General features: G+C 43.9%; 1 protein-coding gene and 1 long non-coding RNA gene across 2 annotated transcripts; both read left to right on the forward strand.

Moving 5' to 3' along the window:
- Window positions 1-6,576: 6,576 nt before the first annotated feature.
- LOC119347943 lies at window positions 6,577-8,910 on the forward strand. The gene is made up of 2 exons (XR_005168602.1): window positions 6,577-6,970; window positions 8,615-8,910. It is a non-coding gene; the product is annotated as an uncharacterized LOC119347943 (long non-coding RNA).
- An 855-nt stretch (window positions 8,911-9,765) lies between these two features.
- Window positions 9,766-14,355, forward strand: LOC119347951 (probable apyrase 7). Its single transcript, XM_037616420.1, has 3 exons — window positions 9,766-10,104; window positions 10,711-12,700; window positions 13,446-14,355. The coding sequence occupies exons 2-3, from the start codon at window positions 10,867-10,869 to the stop codon at window positions 13,730-13,732; spliced, it is 2,121 nt and encodes a 706-aa protein (XP_037472317.1). The 5' UTR covers window positions 9,766-10,104; window positions 10,711-10,866; the 3' UTR covers window positions 13,733-14,355.
- Window positions 14,356-16,210: the final 1,855 nt, after the last annotated feature.

Genomic DNA, 16,210 nt, shown 5'->3' on the forward strand with positions numbered 1-16,210 from the left:
TACATAAAGATCTGAATGTTGCAGACCCGTTGACTAAAACCTCTCTCACAAGCAAACCATGATCAAACCCCAGAACTCATTGAGTCTTAATCACATGATGATGTGAACTAGTTTAGTGACACTAGTAAACTCTTTGGATGTTGGTCGAATGGCGATGTGACCTATGAGTGTTAATCACATGGCGATGTGAACTAGATTATTGACTCTAGTGCAAGTGGGAGACTGTTGGAAATATGCCCTAGAGGCAATAATAAATTAGTTATTATTATTATATTTCCTTGTTCATGATAATCGTTTATTATCCATGCTATAATTGTATTGATAGGAAACTCAGATGCATGTGTGGATACATAGACAACACCATGTCCCTAGTAAGCCTCTAGTTGACTAGCTCGTTGATCAATAGATGGTTACGGTTTCCTGACCATGGACATTGGATGTCGTTGATAATGGGATCACATCATTAGGATAATGATGTGATGGACAAGACCCAATCCTAAGCCTAGCACAAAGATCGTGTAGTTCGTATGCTAAAGCTTTTCTAATGTCAAGTATCATTTCCTTAGACCATGAGATTGTGCAACTCCCGGATACCGTAGGAATGCTTTGGGTGTACCAAACGTCACAACGTAACTGGGTGGCTATAAAGGTGCACTACGGGTATCTCCGAAAGTGTCTGTTGGGTTGGCATGAATCGAGACTGGGATTTGTCACTCCATGTGACGGAGAGGTATCTCTGGGCCCACTCGATAGGACATCATCATAATATGCACAATGTGACCAAGGGGTTGATCACGGGATGATATGTTACGGAACGAGTAAAGAGACTTGCCAGTAACGAGATTGAACAAGGTATCGGGATACCGATGATCGAATCTCGGGCAAGTACTATACCGCTAGACAAAGGGAATAGAATACGGGATTGATTGAATCCTCGACATCGTGGTTCATCTGATGAGATCATCGTGGAACATGTGGGAGCCAACATGGGTATCCAGATCCCGCTGTTGGTTATTGGCCGGAGAGTTGTCTCGGTCACGTCTACGTGTCTCCCAAACCCGTAGGGTCTACACACTTAAGGTTCGGTGACTCTAGAGTTGTTATGGGAAATAGTATGTGGTTACCGAAGGTTGTTCGGAGTCCCAGATGTGATCCCGGATGTCACGAGGAGTTCTGGAATGGTCCGACGGTGAAGATCGATATATTGGACGAAGGGTATTGGAGTCTGGAAGTGTTCCGGGGGTACCAGGCTATGACCAGCATGACCGAAAGGTGTTTCGGGAGCCCCGACAAGTGTTGGAGGGCCTCATGGGCCAAAGGGGAAGGGGAAAACCAGCCCACTAAGGGGTGGTGCGCCCCTCCCAGCCCCTCTCACGTAACCTGGAGAGGTGGGGGCGCCTCCCCTAGGGCAGCCCCCCCTTCCGGCTTGGGGGGCAAGTTTCCTAGGGGGTGGGGGCGCCCAAACCCATCTATGGTTTCCCCTGTGGCCGCCGCCCTCCCCTAGGGAACCCTAGGGCGCCTCCTCCACCCCCCTTACCCCTATATATAGTGAGGGAGAGAGAGGGCAGCCACACACCCTTCCCTTGGCGCAGCCCTCTCCCTCCTCCAACACCTCCTCCTCCTCCGTAGTGCTTGGCGAAGCCCTGCTGAAGAACCACGAGCTCCACCACCACCACGCCGTCGTGCTGTCGGAGTTCTCCCTCAACTTCTCCTCTCCCCTTGCTGGATCAAGAAGGAGGAGACGTCCCCGGGCTGTACGTGTGTTGAACGCGGAGGCGCCGTCCGTTCGGCGCTAGATTGGATCTTCCGCGATTTGAATCGCCGCGAGTACGACTCCATCATCTGCGTTCTTGAAACGCTTCCGCTTAGCGATCTTCAAGGGTATGAAGATGCTCATCCTATCCCTCTCTTGTTGCTAGAATCTCCATAGATTGATCTTGGTGATGCATAGAAAATTTTGAATTTCTGCTACGTTACCCAACACAGGTCATGAAGGGCCGTTATTTCCCTGATGGTGAATTTATGGAGGCTACGGTGCCAAAGACTTCCTCTGCCATTTGGCGAGCGATAGTGGCAGGCAGGGCGGCGTTCCAAGCTGGGCTGATCAAGAGGGTGGGAGACGGGACTACAATCTCAATTTGGCATGATAGATGTATTCCAGGTCTCGCTTCCTTGTCACCCATGGTGGTTCCGGGTGGGACTACTCTTGAGACAGTAGATCAGCTCATTGACTTGGAGAACTGGACGTGGCGTCGGGACCTGATCAGGGATGTGTTTATAGCCCCCGATGCCGACGCTATACTGAATATCCCACTACGGGCGGGTGGTGGTGATGATTTTCTTGCTTGGGCCCATGAAATAAGTGGCATCTATTCTGTAAAATCGGCGTACCGTGCTCTTGTGACTCAGAAGGAGCTTGCAGCTCTAGAGGAAGGGATGGTTACCGGATCCTCACAGACAGAAGAACAGATGTGGAAGTCGCTTAGGAAGCTCAAGGTGTCGCTGAAGGTTCGTGTTTTCTGGTGAAGAGTGGTGCGTGGAATTCTTCCAGATGAATGTACCTTGAGGCATTGTCATATAAAGGTAATCAGCGGATGTAATGTCTGTAATGCAATGGATGAGGATCTTATGCACGTCTTAGTGCATTGCTCCCATGCCAAGTTGTTCTGGGAACAAGCCTTTGCACTCTTTAATCTTCGAAGGCCGCGCTTGCACCCTGATACATGGTCCCATGACATTATATGTGATGGGAGGTTTTCTAAGGTTGAAAGGGCTCAAATGATATTAGTAATGTGGACTACATGACACTTGCAGAATAGAGTTACTCATGCGGATGATCAGCTCAACCCTTTTACTTCGGTTAAGAGAATTCAGGAGGATTTGGCTTGGCTTGATATGCCCGATTCACATGCATCGGTACTCCCGGACTTTGGGTGGTTACCTCCAGAGTTGGGGATCGTCAAGATAAACACAGATGCGGCTGTGAACTTGGACTCCAACAAGGTAGGTGCGGGAGGTGTCGCTTGCTCCACAAATGCTTTGTTGGGTGCTTGGAGTAAACCCCATCCTGGGATTTCGGATCCGTTCATTGGGGAGACGATGGCGCTGCGTGATGGAGTTATCTTTGCTAATCTACGTGGTTTCTCCCATGTGATCATGGAAACATATTGCCTGGAGATTGTTAATCTCTGGAACACTCGCCACAATAGCCTTTCTGTTGTGGCACCTTTACTTTTAGAAATTGGAGAGCTAGCTGTCTCTTTTTCTTCTTTTGATATTCAACATGTAAGCAGATCAGCCAATGTACCGGCCCACCTTTGTGCTAAACATGCATGCACACTGATGGTCACCGAAAGTTGGACCGGATCTAGACCCTCTTTCCTATTCACCAGCCTTTTAGTTGATGATGCTAGGAGCTCTTTCGTTGAATAAAGCTCTCAATTGGAACACAAAAAAAGGGTTATGGTGTCGCTGCTTCATTCTGATGGGCGCCGTTTTCATGTCCGATGGACTATCTTCCGGTGTTTCGATCTATCTTCACGACGTTTCCTGATGATGACGGTATCAAGTATGCTTTGTTTTGTCAACTAAAAAAAGTAGTCTATACCAATATAAAAAGACCCAAAGAAGCAGATCCAACACATCTCAACCATTCATTGGCGTTAATCCAACTGTCTGTATTGTCCTAATGGTGAGCTACTAAACACGTTTAGCGCTAAACACTCTTTCCCTTCGCTGATCCCGTTCCTATCACACGAAAGGAGGGAACCGCCGCAGCATCATGGACATGGGACGCCTCCTCGCTCCGCCCCAATCGCGTCGAGCCGTTGCACCTTCAAGAAGCCGCCCCCTTCGCATCCAGATGCCGCGCCTCGAGGATGCCGCCCCCAACGCCTCGATCTGCCGCCTCCATCGCCTCCGTACCGCCCCCACCCATCGCCTTGTCTGGCCTCGGCTGTCGGCGACGCTGTCGGTGAGAAGCCGCCTCCTACTGTCCTACGCCGCCTGGCCGGCCGGGGACGCCGCCTCCTACGCCGCCTGGTCGGATGTCCGCTGAAACTGCCTTGTGGGCCGTCGGGGACGCCGCATAAACCGTGCTCTATTCACATCTCCTCATCTCGCACAGCTAGGGGACGGGTAGCCGTCGGGCCGGAGGTATTTCATCTCTGCTTTGTTTCCTTCACCTTGTTTTTCAGTGACGTGCTGCTTCACATTTGATTTTTTTTTCATGTGTGACATATTGATTCACGTTGATAAAACTGAAGCCAGCCAAAGCAAGCTTGTTACTAGAGTTTCAAAACAATCTTCGATTGGTTATTTGAATGCACACATTCAGCAGTTAAGCTTCATTACCAATGTGATTTGCATTGCTTGTATTTTTGGCTCACCAACAAGCAGATGGAAAATACTCATTTGGGTGCTTTTCCGTCACGATCAGGGAATCATGCCTAGTTTTTCATGCAGTGTAGCTATCCTGGACATGCCTCTTTTCCATTCATCCATCGGTGGAGATGTGAAGTGGTGAACCACACAGGAAGCTCACCGGTTGGAATCATCTACATCTCAGATGCCAGGCAAAAGATGGACAGAGGGCGCATGCAGTGGCAGAGCAAGCAGTTAGGGATCGGCAACGAGTATTCGAGTTAGACATGCCACCCCTGTCCAACCATTCATTCTTTTGGCTTCTCTAATTTTTGTATTGGAAAGGGATCATTGCGACGAGAGATTGTCCAACCATTCTGTTTGCATTTTTTAGCTGGCATGGAGGGGATCAGGCATTCGTTTGTTGTCTTGTGCATTCAGCCTTCAGGAAGAAACCATAATTGATCTTGTGCAGTTCAAGACTTGCCTGAAGCGTCGCTGTAACGGTTCCTAGGCACTCGCCAGCTGGCCCAACTATGACGGAGTGCAACTCAACAGATAGCTTCCTAGAAACCCACACTCTTTGCTGTTAAGGCTGTTATTACTGTAATCAGGCACTACGTATGATCATATCGGAATGCTTTTTTATCTTCTTTCTTTGCTCACAGATTTGGATAGCGCATTAACAAGTGGTCTTACTTACAGTTCAGTATAATATGAGATACAGGACGAGGTCGTTCAGAAAAGTGCTTTCACATGATAGTAACAGTATGGAGGTAAGGAGGGGTTGTTTGTTGGAATCCACAGTGGACTGTACGTACAATTCAGTCATGTTACCATGCCATGTTATTTGCTATTAGCCAAAGCTTAGGCAAGTTTGTTCAGATTGTTTCTCTTTTTTTATCCTTTATTAGTTCTCAAGGCACCTGGTTCTTTTGTCTAGCTCTATATCCACTCAACTTTGATGTATTTTTTTTCTTAGCTCTGTATTTCATTGGTGCCTTGACATTCATACTCATATACCAAGTGTTGAAATTCTAACATGCAGGGTTCTTGAATGGTTGACTGGGGGTACTGTCCTACATGTTCTCTTATGCAACATTGTACAATTGGCTAGCTAAATGAGTGTACGGTAAATTTCAATATTTTTGTAGTTTCATCTGCTGGGATTTTTAAGGTAGTGTAAGCTTTTGGTATTTTTCGTTTATGGAAAGTATGCACTGCTTGGTGAAAGGAATGAGTTCATGGTGTGTCCTGTCACCTCTCTCACACACTTACATTAACTTGTATACAAGTTGAAGGAAGTTAGCACATTATATTTGTTTTCACAATGCAATCTGAGATACATTATGCTCGGCATTTTGTTTTGTTGACTTCTGTATTAATCCCATCCTGCACACACCTTTGAACTGAATGAATGATTGATTTCACTGCTTGGTTGAAATGTGTTCAGGTACAAGCCCTTTAGGCGACTGTTTTGAACTACATGGACAATGTGGAGCTATATCTCCGCCGAAGCTACGTTGATTTTTATGATTTACAGATTCCAATTCTTTAGAAGAACCTTAAGTTATGGCTCATGCGAACTTAATCTAGCAGTTTGCTTTCCTAATATTGAATACTTGAGAGGTTTGTCTTGTGTCTAACAAATGAAATGGATTTTCTTTTGTGGTATCATATAATCAGCTGTCGAGGTTGGAATTACTTGTAAAAATAAGGTATATGTGTCACCTGCTATTAAATAAGCATTCATGATCAAATATAGTGACATTAATTCAAACTTAATACTATTCCAATTTCGAAAGTGACAGGATGATTGAAGGTGAATAGACATGATATATTTTTTCAACAAAATTTCATGAACAAAGAAAAATTGTTCATGAAATATTTCGTTAATCATAAAATGGAGGAAATTAAACTCGGGGACAAATGGGGTGGAGAACGACATGAGTAAACCATTAAAGTTTTGTTCTCCACAAGTGTAGCAGACATTTGGATGCAAGACAGACAACTCAAAATTCTTCCTAAGGTTACACGTGCGTTGCACGTGCAAACTTACTAGTACTGGGAACGACTTGTGTAGAATCTGAGCTTCTGGTGGAGAAATAGAAGAAATGATGTTGGGCCATCGGATGAGAGATCGATGGCACAGGACCGGATGGAGGGATCTTTGAACAAAATTTGTGAAAAGGTCCAACGCTACAAGCAAATTTGCGTTCGCTGCCCTCCCTACTCTGTACCAAATCCTTACACAGCGACGACACCGGACCGAAAATTTCTCGGCGGCTGCGGCTGCGGCTGCGGCGACGGCTGCGGCGGCGGCCAAGATCCTGAGCCAAGCTGGGCAGGCTCGCGCAGAGAAGATGCTGATCCATCTCCTCTCCGATGGATCCTAACCGTTTCGTTGCCGGTGGCGCAGTTTGTGGCAGATTAGATCGGATTCCTCACCTCCTCCCCGCTCGCTCCCAGATCAGCTCGCCGCCGTCCTCCTCCACCCCCACCCCCTCTCGCGATTCAGCACTAGCTCGGCGGTCGTGGATCCTCGCCTCCTTCCCGGCCGTCCGCTTCTGGTTCCGCGAACAGGCCACCACAGTTCTTCGTTCTTCAGGTAAATATAAATGTTAAATTTTTATTAGCTACTGTATATTAGATTGGTACTACATCTCTATAGTTTTATATTCTTTCTACTTGTTAATGTCGAATCTGTCCATTTAGTTGGTGGGTAGCAACAGAACAAGAATGAACAACAGCTTGAGTACAATAGAAGCAGATCCGTTCTGGGGGTAATGCTTATATTTGTTGGATTCTTATTTTATCCAGAAGCAGCATGTTGATTACTGCTATGACTTAGTTGTGCTATTGTGTATTGCTACCAGAAGCAGCGCACCAACTGTACATAAACGCTAACCTGTTTCTACCAGGAAGCAATACACTAGCAAATCTAGCTATTCCGGCGAGATGCACTAGTACACGAAGTAGGCTGCTCTGGCTTCATCGATTCTTCAGCAGCAAGCCAAAATGCACACACATGAGACACAGTGGCTATTTTGTTTCTCTCTCCATGCAAAGATACATATGCTGATGCAGGGATATATTTGCGCCCGTGCAGCCGACTTGTACAACTCCGATTCTATTTCAAACCGGTTACTTTCCTAATCTAATCACATGGTCATGTTGATCACTAGGACTACTATAGGAAACAAGCAACTATTCTCTATGGACAAGGTTGTTAATTCCAACAGTTTGGTGGATCGCTGCTAGACAACTTTCCAATCAGCTGAAGCAAATGGAACAAGTTGATATGTTGTGGTTTTGTAATGATGGTAGTTGTTGGCCTCCATTTCTACTGCTTTTGCTTTGCGCTGTGTCAGATACCTTTTTAGCTTGCCCAGTACAGGGGTTACTTTAGCCTCCCTTGCTCTAGTGTTAAACTGGAACACTTGTAGAGTTCTTTAGATGTTTTTCCCCTTTCTCTGTAGCAACACATTGGTTTTACAGAAATGAAATAGGAGAGGGGAGCTCTTTTTTTCAGAAAGAAGTTTTGATATTGTATAAAAAAACACAGGTCTGAATTTAAAATTGGCTATCATACCCAAACTCTTGATTTTCTACGCAAAAAGGGAATATGTGCTTAATTACAAACACTTCACATAATAAATACTCATGCACTTATTTGTCTTGCTAGGACCACTCAACTAGGTTTATTGAAACGATTAGGCATACATAGATCATTTACCAGAGATATGTGCGCCTTCCATTTTTACTGACCTATGGCATCGCTACAGCAAGGATGTGTGTATGTGATTTAGTACTAATCCTTCATCCATGACATGAGCCTATCTGGCATCTTGTTCATTTATATTTTCCCATGCTGATGTGGTTTTCTTATTATTTCAAGGTATAATATAATGCATGCCATCAAGTTTGCTGTTTATAGCTATCAAATTTGAATAATAATTTGCATCTACAGGGCATTGATAAAACTCCCTTTAAATTGCTCAATGCCTCTTATTTATCGTTCTCATTTGTTCTTTTAACTAATCCTGGAATTGTAATCCATTTGTCGTAGGTCTATAATGGAATAATGAACTATGCTACAACAAAATATTTGTACTCTCTCTGTTATGTTTCCTAGGTTGGAGTGTTGAATGCAGCTGGACATATATAATGACTGGGACTGTCTCTCTTCTCAAGATATGCTATTTGGTATATGTTTCTGACTGACCCCTATTTACTTGGTGTGTTTACCTAGGTAGATCGAACTGGTGAAGTGTATAAGAGTCCATGGAGGTTGTCATCTCTCTCCCAGCAGGAAGCTCGATTGCCAGGAAGCACCACACGAGGCAAAACAATAGATATTTTTGGTCTTGTACCAGCAAGTAGCTTGTTGGGCGATGATAATTTCAGTCTTTACCATTTGGTCTTGCCGGCCATATACTAAAAATGATCTGTATGCCTCATGTACTCAAGTACTTAAATGCTTGCTGAGCACTGATAATTTCAGTCCTTAATTTGCTCTAATTCCAGTTTGACATGTACGCGTGGTTCTGCTTGCCTCTTGTGATGTGTTCTCATGTACTCAAGTACTGAAATGCTTGCCGAGCAGCTATCATTTCAATTCTTAAATTGATATATTTCCAGTTTGACATGTACGCGTGGTTCTACTTGATCCGGGATGGCTTATTATGTCATGTACTAAAATATTTGTTATATATATTGTGGTTTCTTAGTGGCCAAGATGTTCGACTCTCTTGAAAAATTAGTGGTGTCACATAAATGTGTCTGGATTTCATGTAGTAAATATTTGATCAGATTTTATATAAGACCAGCTGTTTCAGACTAAGAGAACATGGGCATTAGCACAGTTCATATCTGAAAGTAGTTGTATTTCACGAAGACTTGAGGTGCATAATGCAAATATCCTATTTCATGTCTAACTGTCGGTAGGGGGTTTTCTGTAAAATCTACATTAAGTGGGCTGAGATCCCTCCACCTAAATCTGTACCATTGATCTCCAATCTAATGGTCCAGGATGTCTTTTTCTATTTTTGTACAGCAAGCTCAGATTCTACACAAGTCGTTCCCACTAGTACTAGGAAGTAGCAGCAGCTTCACTTATTTGTTGTAGGATTTTTGTACGACAGGTTGTTTGTTGGGGGCCTTGGGGGAGCCGGCTGCACCTCTCTCGTCCCCTCGTCCGTTCATCCGCAAGGGCAACACATCGTGGGTCGGTGATGCTAGCCAGGTTTGGTTTGGTCCAGGTCACGCTCGTCTCTCCTCGCTGGGTTCCCATTTCGTCCGCCCACTCCGCCCCGACGCAGCGCCGTCGCGCACGCACGCGGGTTGCGGGCCGCACGCAGCCAGTGAGCCACTATCCCTCACCCGCCTTTGCGTCGGCTCCCCCGCCCCGCCCCCGCCCCCGCCCTCCGCCGCCGCTCCCCCGCGTTGCGTTGCCACCAAACCCGCCGCCGGCCGCCGAAGCAGCTAGCTAGCTCGCCCGCTCGCCCCGGGAGGACCGGATCGCCCTCCTCCCCGCCGCCGCGCCCGATCCGGCCGCGGCCCGCTTTTCCGTCCCAGATCTTACCGGCGTCCGGCCCTCTCTCTGTTCCCTGTCCGTCTCGATCCCCAAATCCGTCGCCCCGCGCGCGTCAGTCCAGTCTCCGATCCCCCTCCGCTCCGCTGGTACTGGACTGGCGTGGAGCGGATAAGATCCGTCCCGTCCGGACGCGGTTCCCGTCGCTGGTAAGGAAGCCCTATCTCCACTTTGGTTTTTGTCTTGTATATAGGCTTTGGAGTCTTTTCCTTTATTCAGTATATATCCAAAACAGATCTTTCCTCTCCAAATCGATCTCATATAGGACTGCACGAGGTTCCCTGAGCTGATGCTACTTGTAGAGGTCTGTTTATGTCGATCCAATTGTAGCGGTTCCCTGAGCTAATGCTACTTGTAGAAGTCTGTTTGCGTCGATCCAATTGGAGGTTCAGCTGAACCCCTGTGCCCCCCGGTTAAACCTGCAATTTGTCGGTGGCTTGGTGGTTGTGATCCCTGAGTGCCGAGTCGATGGAAAATCGGCGTCTTGGCTGTGGTTCCATGATCGCAGATTAGTCTTTGGCAAAGTCAGATATCGCTGTATGTTCTAGGTTGTGATTGGGTGACACAATTTGTCATCTCTCAGATAGCGTGATATTATCCTAGCCGCTAGTCTTTTGCTTTGCACTGTACTGAGCATGCGAATGTTGTTTACTAATTTCTGAATGCCCAGCGTGTAGGTTCTTCAAATTCTAGTGTTATCTATTCGATGTCCGCGTGTTAGTATATTTCTATCTAACATACAGAATTTGTTGCAGGCAGAGGCTGTGCGAAGGTGGTGTTGGATTAATTTACTGTCTGGCTAATTATGCTGCCCACTTATGACTTTTGCTTCTGTTTGCCCACGTCACTCCTTATCACTCATTGTCAGTGATCTTTAAATAGTTCCCACCTCAACTACAAAAGAAGCAGCTATGCGGCTTTCTTCTTCTCTTCAAGATTTGCCAACTTTCTCCAGAATTGAAACTTTAGAAAGGGGCTCTAGCATTGGTGGTGATCTGAGCTCAGGGCATGCGAAGCCTGTCCGCACGCTTCAAAGAGAAGGTCCTGTAGCAAGCTTTTCCAAAGAGAGAACGCCCCCATCGTCACCAACAAATCGAAAGAAATGGATGAGAACAGTTGCTTGGGCTGTTGGTCTGATCCTATTGGTGTGCTTCATATATGCTTCTTTGAGATATTTCCATGTCTTTCTCTCAGAAGGTAGCTCTGAATACTATGTGATTCTTGATTGTGGCAGCACTGGTACAAGAGTGTATGTTTACGAGTGGTCCATCAATCATAATGATGGAAATTCATTTCCTATTGCTTTGAAACCTTTAGGAAATGCTCCTAAGAAAAAATCTGGTAAATTAATCGGGCGTGCCTATCAACGAATGGAAACTGAACCTGGGTTGAGCAAGCTTGTTCACAATGAAACTGGTATGAAGAAGGCAATAGAGCCCCTCCTTCAAATGGCTGAGCGGCAGATCCCAAGACGCGCACACAAGCACACTCCTGTTTTTCTATATGCCACAGCTGGTGTCCGCAAGCTACCCACTGCAGATTCAGAGTGGCTTATGGATAAGGCTTGGGATGTTCTGAAGAATTCATCATTTTCTTGTAGTAGAGACAGAGTTAAGATCATCAGTGGCATGGAAGAAGCTTATTATGGATGGGTAGCTCTTAACCACCACCTGAACATGCTTGGCACTGCATCTTCTGCTTCTGAAATGACTTATGGTTCACTTGATTTAGGCGGATCATCATTACAGGTGACATTTGAGACTGACAAAGCCGTCCAAGGTGACACAGGTGTTGGTCTGACCATTGGTTCTGTCAATCATCAACTTAGTGCTTATTCTCTTTCTGGTTATGGATTAAATGATGCATTCGATAAATCTGTGGCACATCTGGTGAAGATGCTGGGAGGAACAGCTGGTAATGGCAAAGTTCAGGTCAAACATCCTTGTCTACAAACTGGATACAGGGAAGATTATGTTTGTTCTTACTGCCAGCCACTCAAACAAGATGGAAGTCCCAGTGTTTCAGCAAAGACAACAGGAAAAGAGAAGCAGGGAACAGCTGTTGAACTCATCGGGGCTCCTCAGTGGAAAGAATGTAGTGATCTTGCAAAAGTAACAGTGAATCTTTCAGAGTGGTCCAATTCAAGTTCTGGATTTGATTGCAACCTTCAACCCTGTGCTCTTGCCAATACCTTTCCACATCCACATGGGCAGTTTTATGCAATGTCTGGTTTCTATGTGGTCTTCAAATTTTTCAATTTGACTCCTGATGCTACTCTCGTTGACGTTCTAAAAAGAGGTCAGGAATTTTGTGAAAAACCATGGGATGTTGCAAGGAGTAGTGTTCCACCACAGCCTTTCATAGAGCAGTACTGCTTCAGGGCTCCTTATATTACGTCACTTCTGAGAGAGGGACTGCAGATCAAAGATAACCAAGTGATAATTGGTTCAGGTAGTATCACTTGGACTCTTGGTGTTGCTTTGCTAGAGGCTGGGCAGGCACTGTCAAGGATGGATATTCAAGGATACATTTTACTGCACCGGGAGATAAATCCAAATATTCTTATTGTATTGTTTCTGATTTCAATCGTGTTGGTCATATGTGCAATATTGTGTGTTAGCAATTCCATCCCAAGGTCATTCCGCAAATCCTATTTGCCGCTTTTTAGGCCGAACAGCGGAGGTAGTTCTGCGCTTGGTATGGGATCGCCTTTCAGATTCCATTTATGGAGACATATTAATTCAGGTATGTGCTTAAATTTGTCTTTGTATCGAGCTTTCATCTTGTGTTTATTCCTCTATCGTGTAAAGGCTGCAATGCTAGTGTTGTTTTACTCACATTTCTATTGATGACCATCATGTACTCCCTCCGTCCCAAAATTCTTGTCTTAGATTTGTCTAGATCTCCCTCCGTCCCAAAATAAGTGTCTCAGCCTTAGTACAACTTTGTACTAAAGTTAGTACAAAGTTAAGACACTTATTTTGGGACGGAGGGAGTACCTAATACTAAAACGTGACTTGATACATCCGTATTTAGACAAATCTAAGACAAGAATTTTGGGACGGAGGGAGTACCATTTTTAGGACTTCAAGCTATTTAATTTATTACCCTGCTTTATTTTGAATGTCAAATTTGTTACACCACTTGACCTACTAAGAGTGCTTCTAAGAAGCAGCACCACATAGAAATCTTGCATGTTGGAATACCTAGGATCTTTATTGTTTCACTGTACTTCATTTAATATGAGTTCTTGCTATATTTGACTAAATTTTTGTGATGAGACTTCAGTGAGTCATTCTACCCATTACAGCACTCTTATTTTGTAATGCTGTTCTATCAAAATTAGTAACGTTGTTGGAGAATGTGAAGATATTTGCTGTATTACATGTAGTCAAACAATCTTGCAAGTTTTATTTGATTGTTACACTTTCATCATTCTTAAGACATCAAACTTTTGTGTTTGCTTCACCTTGCCTTCCTCTCTGCACAGGTGATGGGAGAACAAAGACACCATTGAGCCCTACTGTCGCTGGGTCAGAGCCCCATCCATTCAGCATGACTCATGGATTAGGAGGCAGCAGCGTCCAGCTTATGGAATCTTCCAGGCAATCTTTGGGTGTATATCATAGCTATTCAGTTGGGAGCTTGGGTCAGATGCAGTTTTCTAGTGGATTACGGAACCCTACCAGAGGTCAGACAACACTTCAGAGCCGGAGATCCCAATCGAGAGAAGATCTCACGTCTTCGTTAGCTGATCTTCATATTCCAAAGGTGTAGAGCATTACATTTCAGGATGGCATGACTAGTATGTGATCCCATGCCATAACAGACTCCATGTAAATAATAGCTCCAGACTGCTTGATTTCTTCTTGTCTAGCCAGAAGGCAATTTTGTCGGCACACTGACAATTCAAAGGTTTAGGATTCACAAAATTTAAAGTATATGACTTGGTGCCTCGTGGACATGATACATCCATCCCCTACAATGCAATAGAATCATGCCATAAAGAAAGATGGTCTTGCAAGCAGCTGGGTGTTGTACCAGAAGAAATGTTACATGGTTTGCCGATGCGATTGGCCATGGCCTGCAAGGTCACCACTCACCAGCTCAGTTCTTTGGCCCCAAACATCAAGGCTACCAGATCATGATATTGCTGCAACCATCCGGGACTCATATACTCTTCAAAGGTTCTTAATTATTACAGTATTATTTTAGTTTTATACACATAATAAAGATAGCTATGTTCTTGCGTACTATCATTGATGTATCATCTTGTCAGCCTTCTCCTCTTTTCCTTGTAACACCATTTGGTACGCAATCTTGGATGTCAAATGGAAATTGAGCTCATCGATCCGTAATTTGATTGCCCTTATTTAGATGGAAATTGGGACCATCGATCAGTAATTCGATTGCCCTTATTTAGATGCTCCGTATGAATCTGTTGTGGTCACAAGTTCATGTGAACAACTTATTTCTTCCGTTTCTCTACAAGCTTTTCATCGGTGCAATTTTTTCCCTCTCTATTTTTTACATGCTCAAATAACACCGTGCATCTTGTACAAATTCAAATACTAGATCAGTAGCATCATCGGTGCAACCGTGCAACTTGTCCTGTATTTACCACCGTGCATATATTATACAAGTCGAAAGGATCAGTACCTTCGACTTGGATGTGGTATAACATAAATTTCTCCTAAGATCTGCATCTGATTTTTGATACCTGTAAGTTTCCTTTTCTGAAAGCCTTGGAGCAACTCCAGTAGATACCGTATCCCCTTAGAGCAACTCTAGTAGATCCCGTATTCCTAGAAAAGCGCCTTCCTGTAAATCCGTTTTTTTTAAGGATCCCGTATAATCACCTCCTGTCCCGCATGTTTACGGGAATAAAGTCTTTCTCAAGAAATTGGCTGGCTGAAGTTTCAGGACGGAAGCGCCCCGCGCATCCGCCTGCATGCACCGCTCCACCTCGGGCCGCTGCCACCATCGCCGAGCGTCGCCTCCTTCATGTGCTCCGCCTCCTCTGCTTGGTAGCCGCCGCTTCGCCTCCCATGCCCCGCCCTGCCACGTGCAACTCTGCCTCCCCTCCGTTCACATTGTACATTTTTTATATACAATAGAAATGTTTTTTATACAGATTTAACATTTTTCAGATACATTTTTTCATATAGATTGTACATTTTTTTGTATACAACAGGAATATTTTTATACACATTTACCATTTTTCAAATACATGATTAACATTTTTTCCAAGTATATGTTTTGATATCTACTTTTTTCATATAAATTGTACATTTTATATTTTTCTTATATATAGGAAACCTTATTGTCATATACATCTTTTCCAGCTTTCTTTGAGTTCTTTTTTTTTCGACACATGTCTACTTTTTAAAAATACACACTGTACATTTTTAGTATACATGTGAAACATTGTTTTGATGCACGTTGAAAAAATTTCAATACATGAATGTACATTTTTTTAAAATACATGTTTTGAACATTTTTTTCTACTACATGTTAAACATTTTTCAAATACAAGTTGAACATTTTTTACATTGTATAAAAATATTTTTTAAAAAAATTTACGAAAGTTTTTTGAACCACAAGAATATTTCTTTAAATATGACATACAGTTTTTGAATGGTATGAAGCATTTATTTGATTTATGCAAAGCATTTTCAATGTAACGTACACTTTTTTGAATTGTACGAAACATGTTCTTTGAAGAGAGCGACTAAAACAATTTTCAAATGGATGTTGACTGCTAATAATAAACGGAATGCAAAAACCACATGGAGAAAAGCATACACACGTACTAGTATATCCACTTGTTTTTTCTTTGTAGGGAAAACAAGTATTTTTACGGGTTTTAGGAAAAACTAGTACAATCAGTCGCACACGTAGAACAACCTGTGCTCACTTGCTATACAATCGTTGACTTTTTTTGGAGCAAACTGAACAGTGCCCGTGCGTTACAACGGGATATAAATCTTCTAGTCTGTTGGATTGTGACTTACATGTCTATGATAATATGATTGTAAAATGATCATCAAATTCTGTCCATCAATTGCCTTATATTTTGATTTAAAGTTTGGTAAGTAAATTAAAATGAAACTGGTTCAGAGGGTAAGTAAATTAAGTTCATTTATTATCATACAAGCAAGGTTGAATGAAGGGATGATGAGTAGAAAGGCACGATGCTAGTACGTTGTAACGGGATATAAATATTCTAATAAGTTAGCTCGTGATTCACCTGTT

Source organism: Triticum dicoccoides, chromosome 1B (genome assembly GCF_002162155.2).
Source record: "Triticum dicoccoides isolate Atlit2015 ecotype Zavitan chromosome 1B, WEW_v2.0, whole genome shotgun sequence".
NCBI classification, from domain to species: Eukaryota; Viridiplantae; Streptophyta; class Magnoliopsida; order Poales; family Poaceae; genus Triticum; species Triticum dicoccoides.

Excerpts from the sequence above, each read along its gene's own strand:
- LOC119347951 (XM_037616420.1), top strand. The coding sequence starts at position 10,867 with ATGCGGCTTTCTTCTTCTCTTCAAGATTTGCCAACTTTCTCCAGAATT. Across the intron at positions 12,701-13,445 it reads ATGGAGACATATTAATTCAG|GTGATGGGAGAACAAAGACA; the intron begins GTATGTGCTTAA and ends CTCTCTGCACAG.